Source organism: Triturus cristatus, chromosome 3_2, assembly GCF_964204655.1.
Source record: "Triturus cristatus chromosome 3_2, aTriCri1.1, whole genome shotgun sequence".
In the NCBI taxonomy this organism is placed as follows: Eukaryota; Metazoa; Chordata; class Amphibia; order Caudata; family Salamandridae; genus Triturus; species Triturus cristatus.
Window position 1 is genome coordinate 41,298,613 of NC_140584.1, and position 17,542 is coordinate 41,316,154.

Here is a 17,542-nt window from a genome sequence, read left to right on the forward strand (position 1 = left end):
GGCAGAAAGATAAAGTATGCGAAGAGAGAGCAAGATCACATACGACCATCCAAAAATCCCAAGATTGAAAGCCATCCCCTAAACCTCAGCAAGAAGTAAACACAGTACACCAAAACCCCTTTTTATTTCAATAAAATGCATGAAGAAATTTCTTTGTGAAATTTGTAGTAATGAGTCATTGTACAATCAAAGGTAATATTCTTATCTTTGAGAATACTTTAATAACTTCGTAAGCCTGGTTTAGTTCCTTAAAGATTAGGTACAGCACAACCTAACTAGAATATGCCTTGAAGAACAAAGCCCTGCTATAAGAAACACCATTGAGACTGCAATCCTATTTAGTAGTAAGTGCTGTGCATTAGGACTCCTCATCAGCACTAAGAGGACTTAGCTGGTTCAGTATTGAACATAGTAGACACAAACCCTCTCCAAAAGATACTGTTATGAAACAACCAAACATATATGTACTTAAAAGGTTACCCCTTAGATTAGTGGTTTTTTACTTTTTGACTTTTGTGGACCCCCAATTAATCATTATTAGACTCTAGGGTCCCCCACTAAATCATTATTGGAATCCGGTCCCCAGTCTAAGCCTTTTCGATGATTTGAAATGCTAAACAATAAACAAAAAATACAGAAACAAGCATTCATCAAATACACAAATAGAAAAATATTTTATTTGATTCATAAACAAATATTAAAAAAATCAAAATGTTAATAGGAGAGTTGGAGCTTTTCTAAATTCAATTGAGGCCACCCATCGTCAATACTATATTCTGTTTGATGCACTTACACTGCTCCCACAAATCAACCTGAGGATGTTGACCTGACTTTTAGCATCTAATTTCAACTTCCTATACACTTACAAAACATTTAAAAATGTTCACAAATTTGCACATTCTGCTTCTTTATTATATACGCTTTATCAATATGTTAATATTATGAATTTTATAAGCAGTAGCAGACCCCCTGATTAAGCTTTACGGACCCCCAGGGTTCCCCAGACCATAGGTTACGAACCACTGCCTTAGATGAAGGCTTTCAGGTAAGAGCAACACAAGTAGAGGGCTAGCAGGAAGCAAAGACAAGTGAGTCATCAAAAAGAAACCATTTTTGTTTTTTTGTTTCTTTTTATATTTTTTAACCTGTAAAGGTAAACAATAGTGTGTAACACAAACACATGGCATTCTCCAGGCAGCATGAAATATAGCACATGCAACTAATAACACTATAGTTGTATGAACCAGGTCTTGACCAAGTAACAGATAAGTCCTTTCTGAAGCCAAGCGAGAAGAAGATTTGGGTCGAAAGTTATAACAGGGGCGTCCAAGGGCCAGTATCCCCAAATGTCTAGCCAGGGCTGCATCCCCGCCATTGTAATTCTAAATAGACTTATGCAGCGTCTCTAACACTGCCCCCAGATTTTAGAGTATTTTGGGGAGCAGCCACATGCCGGGTGATTTCTTTTCTGCTAATGCGCCACTCCAAAGCATGCACCCCGCGGGTCATCCCTAGGGGCTCCCCACTACCCCAGAGCTGGACAAATATCTTTTTTAGCCACTATCAGTGCACTATTGCAGAATAATAGGACATATTTAGGAAGATGTTTGATCTTTCCATATCCAGAGGACTATGAGTTTTGGAGAGAGCCTCAGCGACTCTCCTAGGGTTCTGGAAACCTGTTTTTGGACTCCAGACCAAAACCGCTGGATCTTTGGACATTCCCAGAATGTGTAGACCAGGGATCCAGGCAAATGACAGCCTCACACATAGATGTCGGTGGCCACCTTTCCCATTTTGTACAGTCCCATTCTGGCAAAAAGAAAGGTTTTGTAGTGTGCTGAACCAAACAAGAGAATTGAACTGAAAGGTATATAAGGGGTTTCCGCTTTGCTAGAAAAGCCTTTTGTCTTGTTTATTTGGAGTAATCATTGTTTTGGTTCTATTCCAAATAACATGTTGGTTTTTCCTCATGTGTGTGATGATTATTTTGACATGGTTATTCCTGAGGGGGTTTGAAGATGATGTCTCGCTGTGTTGAGATATTTTTAGATTTCACCATCTGCATTCTGAGGGCACTCTTAAATTTAAATTCTCTGTCTCACTTTATCCCTAGGGTGTGAGGGACCCAGGTTTCATGAAACACTCCACATGAGGCCTCATTGTTCTCAGAGTCCTTTGGAAGACTACAAATTCTTAGATTTCGTCTCGTAGTGCAATCTTTCAGGACCATAATGTCCCTTTCAGGTGAATTCATTTAATTAGCAAATTTGTCCATTTATGTTTGATTTTTCAGCTTATCATCTTCCAAATTACCAATTCTCACATCTGTCAGGCAAAACTACTCACTAGCTCGCGGATGTCCTTCCTCATAAGGATAATTTAATTTTGCATCATGTCTGTGCTTGTTTTGGTGGACTGCAACAGGTCATATAATGTTGCCAACTGTAGAAGAATCAGATTTCTAGAGTCTCCTTTACATTTAATTGTAAATTCTGTGACTGGAGGCTGCTGTTTAGATTGTTTCTCTCTAGGCTTGACTTCCTTATTATCCTTTGTTTATTTCTCTTTGGACTCTACCATCTTCTCTTGAGTGATGGCTATGGAGTGACTTGAAGTATAAAATACCTTGTACAGATTTTAGTTCAGATATTTTTCACCAGAGTAACCTATGTATGCTTCAAAGACTGACTTCTGTCTGATTAATCAATTGGTTGGCTATTTGGTCTGCAGTATATTTTAAAGCACTTTACTGATCACTGATAATCTATAGCACTTTAATGATGATTGTGCAAGATATGTTGAGGCCCTTGCATAAATGTTCATTGGTTGATTCCAACTGAGACTGTTTGATCAATAGTGCTTCTGCATTTTAGATGCAGCTGTGCAGTCATCGTAGCAATCATGCTTTTTATAATCGCAACCTAGTCAATTGGGTTCCCTCGTTATCTAACAGCTTGAGCACCTACTTATTTAGCTGTATGCCTGCTTTGCTTGTTTCCCTGCTTACGTGCAACCCTATAGTGGCAAAGCCTGTGACTGTTTGATCAATAGTGCTTCTGCATTTTAGATGCAGCTGTGCAGTCATCGTAGCAATCATGCTTTTTATAATCGCAACCTAGTCAATTGGGTTCCCTCGTTATCTAACAGCTTGAGCACCTACTTATTTAGCTGTATGCCTGCTTTGCTTGTTTACCTGCTTACGTGCAACCCTATAGTGGCAAAGCCTGTGACAGTAATCGAGGAAATGCAGATTGTGCGTGCAATAACCAATCACAGCACTATTGTGGCAGGCACCATTCTGCAATGAGATGTGCAGCCTTAGTAAGCCACAGAAAATTCTGCATGAAAAGTGGGGAGATTTGGACAAAGAGGTCATCAAATCCACGTCAAATTGTGGTACCACATCAAATTGTACTTAATAGTTAACAACACTGCATTTAGCAGCTGAGCAGTGTATTTTAATGGCTGATTGCAGCTTTGCGAGTTTGGGCGGGCACTATTTGATGGTAAGTTTCCAATCTTAAATAGCGCTGGTTGAGTATCACATAATTACCCCCAGGTTCCCTTTGTCCTTGTCCCATTCATCACTAATGAGATATTCTCACCTTACAAGTTAGTTAAAAAGCAAGAAGAAAGCTAAGTATAAGCCCTCCCTAAAGGATATAAAGGCTATACTTACCCAGCATTCCTCCTGGGTTTTTTTCTGTGTCATAGGACGGGGACAAGGAAAAAGCAGACTCTGTTGGGCTTGGTCCGCCAATGAGTTTGGTGGATTGTTTTGCTGCAGGTCAGGTTGGTGGACCTCAGAGGAGTTGGGTGCCTCTCCTGCTCTGCCGGACTTGGCAGGAGAGGAACAGGAGGTTTTCTGGTGGGATCCGAGAATGCCAGGTGTCCTTTGGATTGGCCTTTCATGGCGCAGTGGGGAGTTTTCTTCTGGGTTACTGTGCAGTGCAATCACACGGGTTAGAAGTTTATGCATGTTCAATGTTGAGTTTGTCTTGACTCTGAGTCAGGAGTAGGCGTCTTAAGGCAGCGAGTCCAGGTAAGTCTGCATAGCGGTTTTGTTATCAGTGGAATTGTGGATGATTTTGGCACCATTAGTCTGGATTCTTATCATGGCGAAGCACTTGTATAAGAGGAGGCGGGATGTGTCCTCTTCATGGGATTCCACTTCTTCCTCTCCCATGAATCGGCAATCTGGGGGATCTGAGGAGCGGCTGAAACACTTAATTAGAGAGACTTTGTTGAAAATGTCTTCTGTTAAAAAGGTGCAGAAGTAGTCTCTCAGATCCCGTTCTTCTGTGTCCTCTGATTAGGAGGAGAATGTTCTTTGGCCAGAGGAAAAAAAGGCAAGTAAATAGGGAATGAATTATTGGGACATGTTAAGGACAACATGGGTTTATAGAAAGATGTTGCACCGGAGACCTCGTCCTCTGGATTATTGCCACATTCCCAAGTGCCTTTCAGTTGGATTTTCCAGTACATCCATTCATTTTAGAGGTTCTAAAAAAGGAATAGTAGAACCCAGGCAAAATATTTTTGCCACGATTCATGGCTAAGTTCCATCCCCTTATAGATATGCATATAAATTTGCCGGATTCTGTGCCCATTGACTCTTTTGTGGCAGGTTTGGTGGGCAGAACCTCCTTGATGGAGGATGCTATTATCAAAGACTTGAGAGATAGAAAAGGTGTATTTTGCCCTCATAAAGGTTTATTTCAGTTCTCACTTGGCCTTGAGGGCAGGGATTTATGGTTCTTATTTCTTCCTGTCTGACATAAAGAGGTTGTTGAATGCAGTAGATGACTGATCTGACTGTTGCTCTTTATGGGATCACATTGAAAAACAAATGGAATTTATGTCTGACTTTTTTTCTTGATGTTGTACATGCTTCAGCTTTGACTGGGGGTGCTTGTATAGCTACTAGGCGCAACCTTGTTTTGAAGGACTGGCAAACTCATGCTGCTAAATAAATTCTCTGCTTTAAGACTGCCTTTTCAGGGTTCGCAGCTGTTTGGTTCCGGGTTAGATGAAAGGTTCAATAAACTATTCAAAGAGAAGAAGCACTCCTCTTCTTTGAAGCAGTCTGGCTCAAATAAGTTAAATATCCAGAAGTGCCCTTTCTTTCATCAGCCCTCTCGTAGTCAGCAACAGCAACAACAACAGCAACAACGTGCCTCCCCGAGAGAAGGTTCTAGCCTAAGAAGAGGTTCCATGGGCCAGGTTACATCTGTGGCCTTTTTACACCCATCTCCATGCTTGGTGGCGTCCTCCTTCGAGGGGACTCAAGGTTCAGGTTCCAGTGACACAGGACATTTTGTATTTGCTTCTTCGGTGGATGGAGTCCTCCAATCTGGAAAAGGGAGTTTTTCTTTAACCAGACCGCCAAGGAAGTATTGAAAACGGATGCCAGCTCATTTGGTTGGGGGGCTACTTTAGAGGTGTGGTCACTTCAAGCCAGGTGGCCCGTCGAGACAGCATCCGCTCCTCCAACTGGAGGAAGCTCATGGCTGTGTTTCAGGTTCTCTTGGTCTTTTGACAGTATCTGGAAGGTTGCAGTCTGGTGGTCCAGATGGACAATATGGTGGCAATGGCATAGCTCAACTACTAGGAGGATCCAGGTACCAGTCCTTAAATTAGTTGCAGCCCACCTGTTCTAGTGGGCTGAGCGTCACCTGGTGTCCCTTTGTGCAGTACACATCAAGGGGGTGGAGAATGTAGAGGGCGATTCCCTCAGCAGACTTTTTCTTTCCTCAGAGGAAATGTCCCTAACCAAAATAGTTTTTCTCAAGATGTGTGCTGGGTTTGGTTAGCTGAGTCTGGATCTGTTTGCTCCTGCCACAATACTCAGGTTCCCCATGTTTGTGCCAGAGTTCCTCAGGTGGGGTCCTGGGAGTTAGATGCTTTGTTGGCCCCCTGACCTCAATCTCTTCCGTATGCTTTCCCCCCTATTCCACTGATTCTCAAACTGCTAGCCAGGATGTTGAGGGAACACAGGGAGTTAATCTTGGTGATCCCCTTTTGGTCTCGTCAGTCATGGTTTCTTCTTCTAAAGTCCCTGGCTGTTCAGGGTCTTTGGTTTCTCCCTCTCTTCCCCTCTCGTCTGCGGGTGTCTCATGTTCTCTCGCTCCAGAGGCTCCGCCTCTCGGACTGGAGGTTGAAAGGTGGGGGTTGCAGAACAAGGGATTGCCCAGACATTTTTCTTTTGCCATTTAGCAGTCTAGGAAGCCTTCTAACTTGAAGTCTTTTGGTTGGAACTGGGGCAGATTTCAGAGGTGGTGTTCCTTCTTGAATCTTTCTCCTTAGGACTAACCTTTGAACTACATTCTTCAGTTCTTTTGGGATGGTTTAGAGAACAAGCTTTCTGTGTCCACTCTGCATGCTCAGTGGGCAGCTATTCGGGCTTTCAGATCTCCCTGGGGTAATCTTGAGGATTCTGAGGATTTGGTGGCTCGTTTGTTGAAAGGTTTCTTCATTTCCAGGTCTTTTATTTGTCCCTTGTACCCATTGTGGGACTTGCCATTGGTCCTTAGGGCACTTGTTTCCCATCCTTTTGAGCCTCTTTATACTGTTGATGTTAAGGTACTGACAATAAAGGTGGTCTTTTTTGTCGCCGTCACTTCTGCTGAACGCCTGGGGGAATTGGGTGCATTGTTGGTGAAGGTGCCCTTTCTTTCCTTCTGTGGTGATGATGTTGTGTTACTCCTGGACCTTCTTTTTTGCAAAAGGTTTTCTCTCAATATCACAGGACTCAGGAGATTGTGTTTGCCTGCGTTACTTGGGGCGAATGATTCTGTGGGGGCATTTCAGTGGCAGTTGTTAGATGTGAAGAGGGCTCCTTGGGTGTATGTGAATAGGTCCAAATCCTATTGTTGTTCTGACTCACTTGTGTTTCCTTTGGTTCCTGAAATAGAGGGGAAGAGGATTCTTTGTTGTCCATCAGTCACTGGATTAAACAGGTGACTTCCTTGGTTTATTCTTTATCAGGTTCTCTGCTTCTCGAAGGGGTTCAGGGGCATTCTACTAGATGGTTGAGTCAAAGCAGCCGAGCCTAGGCTGTAGCCTACCCTGGAACTGCAAGAGTTGCAGAATAGCCAGACAAACCCATATTAGAGATGGCGGAAAGAATTAAAGAGTGAAGCAACAAAGCCAACTCGCACTGTTAACGGTTTGGGTTGCGGGACATTGAGACACACTCTTTAACCGATGTTTTCTTTGCTTATTTTTACCTTATTACTGTCATAAAATAAGACACGCTTTAAATGCTCCCCTTTGGATCTGGAGGGATGAATCAAGAAAGTGGGTGTTACCCAATGAAAACGAGCATTCCCACATTTACTGCTATGTTAAGTGATTAAAAATAGGAAATGCATAGTAAAATGGCTGAGACGTACGACAGCTAAGTGAATTATTAGGGATTGTTTTTTGGATCTGAAACATAGTGAGGGATTGTTATGATAAGAGATACTAAGAGAACATATGGAATTCATGACATTCATAATTTGTGGCTGATTTTCTGAAAATAGCATAACAATCCTAAATTAATCTCTGTAAAATGAAATATTTGGAACACTTCCTGGTCTTATTTTTGTTAGAATTGTCTGTCTCCGGTATTAATTATTTTTATTTGTAAAAAAGCATATCTAGAAAATAGGTCGTTTGCCACGAATGACCAAGGAAGAACATGTATTGTAGATTATTTTCGGATTAGGAGATTTGTCACAGTGAGAAACCCTCATCAGATTCGATGTTTGCTGTAATGAGTAGCACATTACTTAGCGGGTTTAAAACATTCATCTTTGCTATTCTAAATCTTTTATTGTTTAAGCGAAAAGCAGATAATTAAAACTAAAAGGGCGAAATCTTGAGGGGGTCATGCAAACGGTGAATAAGCAAAAATGGGAGAAATTGAGAGCGCTTTGGAAACACAAACAGGAAATAACACGGAGAAGGTGAAATACATTGATCTAGTTAGAGAAACAAACAAGATAAGGCAACAGATATAAAGGGGGAATGGGGACAAACAGGAGAGACTGAATGAACTGGGCAAAAAGGGGCAGAAGGAAAGAATTACAGAACAGGGAACATGAAAGGGATAGCTAGAAAACGAGGGAAAATATTGTTGTTTTACCTATGCCTTGAGGTCGTTCGTAGCTTGCTGGTAGTCTGTGTTTCACCTGCACTGCCCCAAAACTTTACTGCACACTCTTGAAATGCTATAGTTTAATTGGTGAAGCTCAATCTCACCTGATAGCTTTTCCGTTGTTCAAGGTTTCCAGTTTCAGCTTCTTCATCAGTGCCATTAACTGAAATGAATGAATTTCCAGAATTAGTAAATTGTTCATTGCAGGCAAATGAATTAAGCACCTGGTGGAGGCAGCCTGTTGAGCACAGAGCCCTCGTTGTACACACGAGTCCTGGAAGGCGCTGCCTCTTTCACATTTTCTTGGATTGCTCATCTCTCAGTAAAACACAGTGTCCTAGTTTGGTGATATTACAATAGGATGCAGGATGTGCCGATTGGAGGCTTTACCCATCACTGTCAGGTCTGTTCTCGGCCCTTTGTGACACCGGGGCAGTTAGGAAACTTTTTTGACAAGTATTGCAGCTGCCCTTAGAAACACAGGAATCCAGTTTGTATGGAAGCTCACTGAATTGTTAAATACCTTCTCCTGTAACGAACTGGAATGGTCTATGCTTACCTGTGGACAGTGGTATGTGGAGGGACATCTAGTTCAGGCAGCAGGTGTCACCCACAACAAATGTTAAGCCCAAGCAGTTTTATCCTTTGGTTAAACACGATATTACTATCAATATTATGAAAGCATGCTCGATTCTTAAATTGAAAGAATTAATGAGACTTCTGTAAGCAATATCCTGGTTGCTTTATACCTCTGTGTGTCTACAAGGTTGTAGGAGGTGACGTGAGCAGGCTAATCTCATTTAACATTCCAAAACACCTGCACCACAACGACGTTTATCAACTTCAAGGTGCATTATGCTGACGGCCTCTTAATGGACCTACTGCAGTTCCAAATGAACTTCCTCTATCCTAGCTGTGACAGTCTCCAATGGATCCCTGTCCAAGGTACAAAAAAGTTCAAGATCCTTTGTTGTACCTATCAAAACCTTGCCACAGTTGCACCCATATACCCCAAAAGTACACCCCTTTCACTCCTTTTTTGTCATCATTCTTTATTAGTTTATTTCAGAAACAATTTGGTTGTGATTTAAAAAAACACTAATAGAGACAATGAACTGAAATAGTGCATGTCAATGTACTGCATCAGTATTTGGAATTTGATTATTGACATTCCACCAACACTCTACATCCACGGATCCATCCACATAACTTAATGCTAGTCACAATCCTAATCTTATGGACTCTGTTTACATCCTCTTCTCACGCAGCTTCTCGAACCTTCTCCTGTCCTATATTTTCCGACTTGTTGCACATATTTTTTCAAGATTTATTCGGCCTCCGCCTATACAGATGTATAGTCTTTTGTTTATTCCTCTGGGCCGCAGCTTGCACCAGTACACACACATATGGGTGTAGTTCTCATTATGCAGGTAAACGTTGTTTTATATAAACTGGAGCATATTTATGTCTTCCCTGTTAAAACAGGTCTGCACTAAATGTACCTTCCCTTACCTTCTATCAATTTATCTGTCCATATTCCTTCCCTTACATCTCAAAATCAGTTCTGTATTGGTTTCTGGGTCCTATATTAGTTATCATAGTCCTGTGTATAATTTTGCTGAATTACCTTACGGTATTATTATACTCCGGTGAGTTACGTGCTTCCTACTGCCAACTAGTGTTATGCATTGGCTTTATGTTATTCATGACTCTGCTCGGATTTCATTGGTTTAAAAAAAAAAAAACATGTTTATTGGCATTTAGTATTTGTGACAGTTAGGCAGATACTTATACAACAAGTACATGAATCATTTTTCCAAACAAAACCTGCTACCTAAATAGTAGACGGTATCTAACTTTTGTTATATATCCATTCCGGTCAATTACGTGTTGGCAGACACATAGAATAGGTATAATACACAATATAGCCATACATCACGTCATCTTGGGTGTACCGCAAGGGTGTGCACTGCGGTCATGCTTCAGTTAGTCTATTACAAATTCACAATGGTGGTGACTTGGCCTCAGTGGGACAGGGTGTTTGTGGGGTAGCCTACAGTATATGCGTCATTTAAGTGAACTTGTAAGAAGAAAAAAAAAACATTGACTAGTGCAGGGCAGCCATGACAAACAGCTTATCATCGAATAAGCGTAAGGATCATGCAGAGGTCAAGGGGGGGTGGGGTTCATCTAGAAGCATAGGTTTCTCAGGTCATCACAATGCTGATCAAATGTGTGTAAGAGCTCAGGGTGTCAGGCATTCCTCGCATTTCATTTCGTCCAAAGGGTGCGTTGGACTCTTATGACTGTTTGCTTTCATCTGTCTGCTCAACTATCCCCCGCCCTGCGCTTCCAACTGAATCCCGTTCGGGGTGTTCCTTGGTGTCTGCTTGGATTCCATATTTGTTCTAATCTATAATATATATTATCTTTTCACATGAGGCTAGAATGGAGAAGAGATAGCAGGAGACTGGTAAGTAATGCATTTGCATAATTCACCGGAGGAGTTCACTGAGCTACTTGTGAATAAACACACTTTTTACTATTCACCCAACAGAGTGTGTTTCAGACGTAGATGCTTAGTTGTTCCATGTCACGAGTGACCCTTTCAGCCACACTTACGTTTTAGTCACCTGCACAATGTATCTTGAGAATGACAGCTTCAATTCTTAACATATTAAGCAGTGTTTTAAGCTGGCATGGTCCTGTCTCCACTGGGCCAACATTTCTGTCCTTGACAATGCTGTCTCAGCAGAGTAAGTACCAAAAAATATAAACAGCTGAGTGACAGGTTTGGAAGCTGTTGCTGACTAAAGTCATTGTGGAGGAAGACTGAGGAAGGAAGGATTAGGACCAGTAAGATTAGGTTTATGACAAGTGGAAGAATAAGGACCAGGAAATTGACCACTAGGAGGGCTTGGATGACCACAACAAGCAGAAGAAGAACGAGGCCCAGGGAGACGTTATCTATGAGGACCAGGGTTACCACTGCAGAGGGTACCAGGAAGAAATAAACAATGATGAACAATGATAAACGAGACAAGGGAAAACAGGACTAGGGGCACCAGGACCAGTGTGAGAAGGATCAGGAGGATGGTGAGCAGAGGTATCTGTACCCTGTGGACAATGGCACAAAGAAATAGAAGCACCTGGGGTAGAAGGAAAGAAGGCTCTGGGCCACAACAACGAGGAGGGCTAAGCCTAAGCGCACAGACCAGGACCAGAGGAATGAGGACAACTTGGACCAGAAGTTGCAGCCCGAGGTAGACAGAACAAAGAGGACCACTACTAGAGACCAGTGAAAAGAAAGACTAAAGACAAGAGGGTCAAGACCACAGAGATCAGACCAAGAAGGACCAAAGGGCCAGAAGCGAATGGACTGGGAGGACCAGGACCAGAAAGGTGTAGCAGGACTTGGAGACCCTAGATTAGAATGGGCAGGATACATATAAAGGATCAAGAAGTTCAGGCCCAGTGGGACCAGGATCAAAATGTTCATTAGGGTCAGACTCAGTGGGATCCTAAATCAGGGTGACAAGGACTACATGAATCAGGGTGACCTGCAACATAGGAACTAGGAGGGCTTTTGCCAGAGGGATGAGTAAGATAACAGACAGAGGACAATTACTAGGAGGACCATGGTAGAAGGGATCAGGGTGAGATGGACAACAAGGTGGAACAAGCAAACAAGAAGACCAGGACGACTAGTAGAACTAGGATGGGACAGGAGGACCGTGGAACTAGGGAGGTTAGAGGAACCAAGGCCGGTGGGTCCAGCACCAGAAGATCTGATAAATAAGGACCAGGCAAAGGAGAAACAGAACTAAGACCAGGACGACATGGACCAGGAGAACCAGGAGCAGGAACAGACAAACCAGGGGACTTGATAAACCAGGGGAGCTGGGCAAGGATGACTGTTGGATCAAAATCAGGATGAGGGAGATAAAAAAAGGTCCAGGACTGGGAACTTGTTAAGTAGGTGACCCAGGATACAAAAGACTAGGTGCAGGAGTACATGGGAATGACAACCAAACAAACCAGAAGTACAGGGCCAGGTAGTTCTAAGGCTGGCTAACATGAACAGGAGGTCAAGGAACTACGATGGGATAGGATGATCTGTGGTGAGCCAGGACAAGTTACTGCAGAACCATGAGGGCATGGAGCAGGAAGACTAAGGCAATCAGGATCAGATTGACAATGACTACGAAGATCAGGACCTGGAAGGGCAATGGGCAGTAATACTAAGATAAGCAGGACAGGGACTATAAAGACCAGGGAGATCAGTATGAAAGGCACCCAGAAGACCAGAACAAGGAGGGCTAGGTTACCTAAAAGGTTCCTGACCAGGAGGACCAGAAACAGGGCTAAGACGACCAAGACAATGGGGACGTAGAGAGCCAGAGAAAGGATTGTCAAGTGTGGCAGAGCAATAATTAGAGGTTGCAGAACCACGGTGAGAAGGATCAGATGCAAGAATCCCAACCAGAATCTGGAAGACCAAGGGGACTGGATAGTGGTAGCCAGGAGGACCAGGACCAAAATGACGATGCTCAGAAAGAACCAGACAAAGAGAACCAGGGCCCAGAGGGCCCAGACCATTGGGAGCAATGCCAGAAGGATCACGAGGACAAGGCACAGGGCCAGGAGAACCAGGATGATTCAAAGCAGGAACACAGGGCTAAAAGAGCACAGGCCTAAGAGGACCAGAACAAGAGATGCCAGGTGGACCGAGGACACCAGCAGGACCAGGAACTGATGTAATAGAATTTGGATGAGCAGGGTGAGAATGAATAGAATGGCCAGGTCAAGGAGACAACAGTCATGAGGATCAGTAAGAAGAGGAAGAGCTAACAGAAGGGGGCCTGAAAAAGCCAGATGGCCAGGAGAACCATAATCAAGATGATTAGGCATACAAAAACCCTAACAATGAGGACCACAAACATAAAGGATCAAGTCTAGTAGCACGAAAGCAGGAAGAGAACACAGACTGTGAGAATCAGGAATAGGAAGACCAGTAGGCAAACCAGGCAGAGTGAGGAAGAATGGGAGGATAGGACATGGACAATTAGAAGGAGATGGCCAGGCAAATAGGGCTAGCAGGAAAAGAGCTAACAGAACCAGGGCAAGAAGGGCCAATTTGACCACAACCAAGGGGAAAAGGAATCTCAAGTCACAGAGGCCTAGGGGTATCAGGACCTGGCATACCAGGGCAAGGAGGACCAGGACAAAGAGCAAATGGAGGACCAGGACAAGGCAAAACAGTGTTGATGTGGCCCTCTCTGCAGGGTCATCCTCAAACTTTTTCCTTAACCCTCCTGTTTTCTTAACTCGGTTTTGTTGGATTTTGGGACTATGTGCACTTTACCACTGCTAACCAGTGCTAGAGTGCTTGTGCTCTCTCCTTGAAGCATGGTAAAACTGGCACATTTAGTTTACTTATAAGTCTTTAGTACAATGGCACAACATGTACTGAGGGCCTGTAAATTAAATGCTACAAGTGGGTCTGTAGAACTCTTTATGCCACCCACTACAGAAGCCTTTGAAAACATTTATCAGGCCTGCCATTGTAGTTTGTGTGTGCAGTTTCAAGCTGCCATTTCGATCTGCAAAATAAACCTTTTGCCAGGTCTAAACCATCCTTTTAAATACATATAAGTCACCCTATGGTGACAGCCAGAGGGCTCGGTGCAGTGTATTTAAAATGTTGGAAATGTATGTTTAAGTTTTACATGTCCTGGAAGTAAAAATCTCATAAATATATTTTTCACTTCTTCAAGGCCTACCTCTCACATAGGATAATATTGGGTTACCTTATTACGTATGAAAAGTAAAAGGTTTAAAATGGAAGGAATTTCAAGTTTGGTCTCTAAAGAATTGTGATTTAAAACACACTTTAATGGTAAAGTTGGATTTTAAGTCACAATTCAGAAAATGCCACTTTTAGAAAGTTAGTATTTTATTGTCCCAACATTTTGAAGCCTGCAGCCTGTATCCTGGGTCACATGACTGAGTGTAGCTTGCATCTGGTTGCTGTGTATTGCTTCCAGACAGAGAGACAAAGTGGGAATAGGTGTTGAAGGATGGGCCTTCTGTGACTTGATACGGCGGTGGAGCTGTCACCTACCACACTTGCGCATCACAAAGATGCTGCCTCAACACACTCAAAAAGGGGTTCCAGTAGTTTTTTGTGCCACCCAGACAAGCTGCAGCCAGGACGGAGGGGCAGGAAATTCCAGACACCTCTATAGTGGGAGACCTCTAGAAGTTTCTCCCACCACAAAGGGGGCACCAGGAACAAATAGTGGATCATCTGACCCACCTCTTAAGTACACATCTGGACCTGTGCAAGCCTCAGAAGAAGGTTTGCAGTGCTGTTTTGTTGCAAGAAGGGCTGTCACTCTGCTACCCTGCTGCTTGAGTGAGAAGGACTAGACCTGCATCTTGAGCCCAGGACCACCAGAGTGACTCCAAGGGTTATTTGGTTGGCCTCCTGATCGGAGCCTCATTGCCAGAAAAGGCTCCAACCACCATGAACTCTGCACCTGGATTCTGCCTGCTGTGAGTCCTGCCCTCCCAAGTGGTGCTACCCTAGTCCTCTACGTTTGGAGGTAGGCCTGGAGGTGCTTTGCTAGCCCAGCTGTGGCCTTTTGGGCATAACTCACACAGGATGATGCATCTCCGTGCAGCTCACCATGAGATCTGTCACTGCACGATGCATCCCCGATGCATGTCCTTGCAGCTCCTCAGAACTGCTGCTGCGAGATGCAGGACCACGATTGCAGCCACACAATTCCTCAGAGCCACCGCTGCCCGATGCATCCTCGATGCAAGACCTCAAATCGCTGCCCTGCAGCTCCCAAGAATTGCCACCGCTGCGCATCTTCAACATAAGACCTCGAATCACATCCCTCAGCTTATCGGAACAGCTGCTGTGTGATGCATCCTCACTGTGGGAACTCGCAAAGCTCCGCAATCAGGATTTAAGGCACTTTGTTCAACAGTATCCAGCCTGCCCTCCATTGCAGTCAGCCTGAGCTTGTGACTTTGTCCTGGTCTGTCGCAACCAGATAACCATAGTTGGAGCTTTGGGCTTTAAAGCACTATTTCTGCCTAAATCTTTAAAATTGGATATCTCCAGTTCCACTGATTGAATTTTTGTCGGTTGGCTAACTATTACTCTTTTTTCTAAATTGATGTCAGATTTTTCGGGTTGTATTTTCAATTTATTTTTGTTGTTGCGCTGCAAAAATACTTAACACATTGCCTCTCAAGTTAAGCCTGAATGCTTTCGTTCCAAGCTACCAGAGTGTTAATTATAGGTTAGTTCGGGGTTCCTTGTCTTTTAACCTTCCAAGAACTGTGGTTGCTGCTTGAGGAGGGTTTCACCCACCTCAACTAGTAACCCAATTTCCTACAGCCAGGATGACTAAGCCGGGTGGCTAAGAACAGGATAACCTGAATAAGAAGTGTTAGACCTAAGTGGACAAATTGTGGTAACACAGATTGTCAGGAGTATCAGGACCAGGGCCAAGAGTATGACAACAAGCTGGAGGAGGACCAGGAGAACTAGTCATGCTAGGAACAGGTGGACTGGGGCCATTAGGACCAGGGACCAGATTGGGAGGATTAGGTGGACTTGAAGAAGCAGAATAAGCAGGAACTGGGCTAGAAGGCCCATCAGGGTCATAAACAAGGGGACCAGAACCTGAATTAACAAGTGGAGCAGGAGAACCAGGAACCAGGAACTGGGTTATCAGGACAAAGCTGTTGAAGATCAGCGGGCTGGGGCAACCAGAGCCACGAGGAGCGATGGGACAAGGCCAGGACCAAGATGAACAATCTCAGCCTAAGAGGACCTAATCAGGAGGATCAAGACCAGTCGACACAGTACAAGGTGGAACACAAAGACAGGAAACCAGGGTGAGGAGAATCAGGATGACCTAAACCAGGAAGACTAGGTATGCCAGACCTAGGAAAAGCAGGACAACAGGTTTAGGTGGAAAGGACCAAGCAAACCAGCTGGACCAGGGTGAGGATCAGTCACATCAGACTCAGGTGGCCAAGGAAGGGTTAATACAAGGAAAGACAAGGAGCAGGGCCAGGAAGACCAGGGTCAGGAAGGACCAGAACCAGGAGCACCAGAATCTGGAAACCAGTACCAGGGTGACCAGAACTAGTTGGACCACGAAAGGAAGACTTGGAACAGGACCAGGAGGAGGACCAACACCAGAAAGCATTGAAGTACCTGTAGAAGAAGGGAGAAGACCCGAGAGCAGGAGGACACCTATGTGAATCTACACCACATTTATTAGTATATCGCTTTTGTAATCAGCTCTTATTCAAGCTTCCTATGCTGGCAACCCCCAGAAACACCCACCTTTTTTAGCCCATGTTTAGGCTGGTAAGTATATGCTGAAAAATCAAAGAATGTAATGTGAATAAAAGCCAGGACTGTTACACACTGACCTCTGATTGATGACAGAAACTGTCTGTTGTTGACACAGTAGTCTGAGGCTGGATCTGAGGGCAATGGAAATCAGCAATGGGGAGCTCAGCATCATAAGAAGGCTCAGATGAGTAGAAGGGGGTGAGGGAGGATCAAGATAGATAATCTCAGATGAGCCAACAATTGCCAGCTATGATTGCACTGGGAATCATGGCCAGCAGTGACAGTGATAGCTTCAGCATCAGATGAGTGGTCTGTGAAACTCCGAGGGCTAGATAAAGAGTGGCGAAGATACATATGTGGCAGAAGGGTTTGGAAAGCCAGCAAAGAAACGATGAATGTCGAGACCAGTTGAGCAGTCTATGTCCCCCAGACCTTTGAGTCGACATTCTATATAAGTGTATGTGAGGTAGATATGTGGCAAGAGTGCAGTAGTAAGAGTGTGAGTGGTGAAAGTTTAACTGCATGGGCCAATGTGATGTATTTTGCATGATGTGATGGAGAGTAGATACAGCTTACATAGACAATTGAAGTGTATTGACTGCATTGAAGTGAGGGAGGATAGATTAAAGGATTCCCATAGAAATTCAGCGATCTCCTTGTTAGCAAAGGGCTGCTGATTAGTTCTTCCTGATTGACAACGCAGGGTAGATGTTAAGAATGAGGGCCAGGTCAGAGGTTTCTCTTGTTAAAGGTGACAACATTTCTAAGGATGTCTGCCCTTTCGTCTGTGCCTGATGACCATCAGGAATGGCAGATGACAGCCAGATGCTGAAATCTCATGCTGTTCTTGTTTAGGGTACTCCTGCGACTGATGTGAGAGCCATCACATAGCACAAAGTCTGTGTCTGAGCGACAGCTTGAAAACTGCATTTGAAAGAAAATTACCCCAAATCCCCTGTCTGCAAAATAAATATAAAAGTGGAATTGTGAAATGATCGATCCATAGG

The 17,542-nt window shown here is 43.8% G+C and overlaps 1 protein-coding gene across 1 annotated transcript in view; it reads right to left on the bottom strand.

Annotated features, from left to right (window-relative positions):
• Positions 1–17,542, bottom strand: part of LOC146856773 (otoancorin-like) — a 484,135-nt gene that overhangs the window by 203,549 nt on the left and 263,044 nt on the right. Inside the window, exon 12 of the mRNA XM_085647226.1 lies at positions 8,251–8,309. Within this exon, the coding sequence (XP_085503352.1) occupies positions 8,251–8,309 (59 nt within the window). The remainder of the gene's footprint in view (positions 1–8,250; positions 8,310–17,542) is intronic.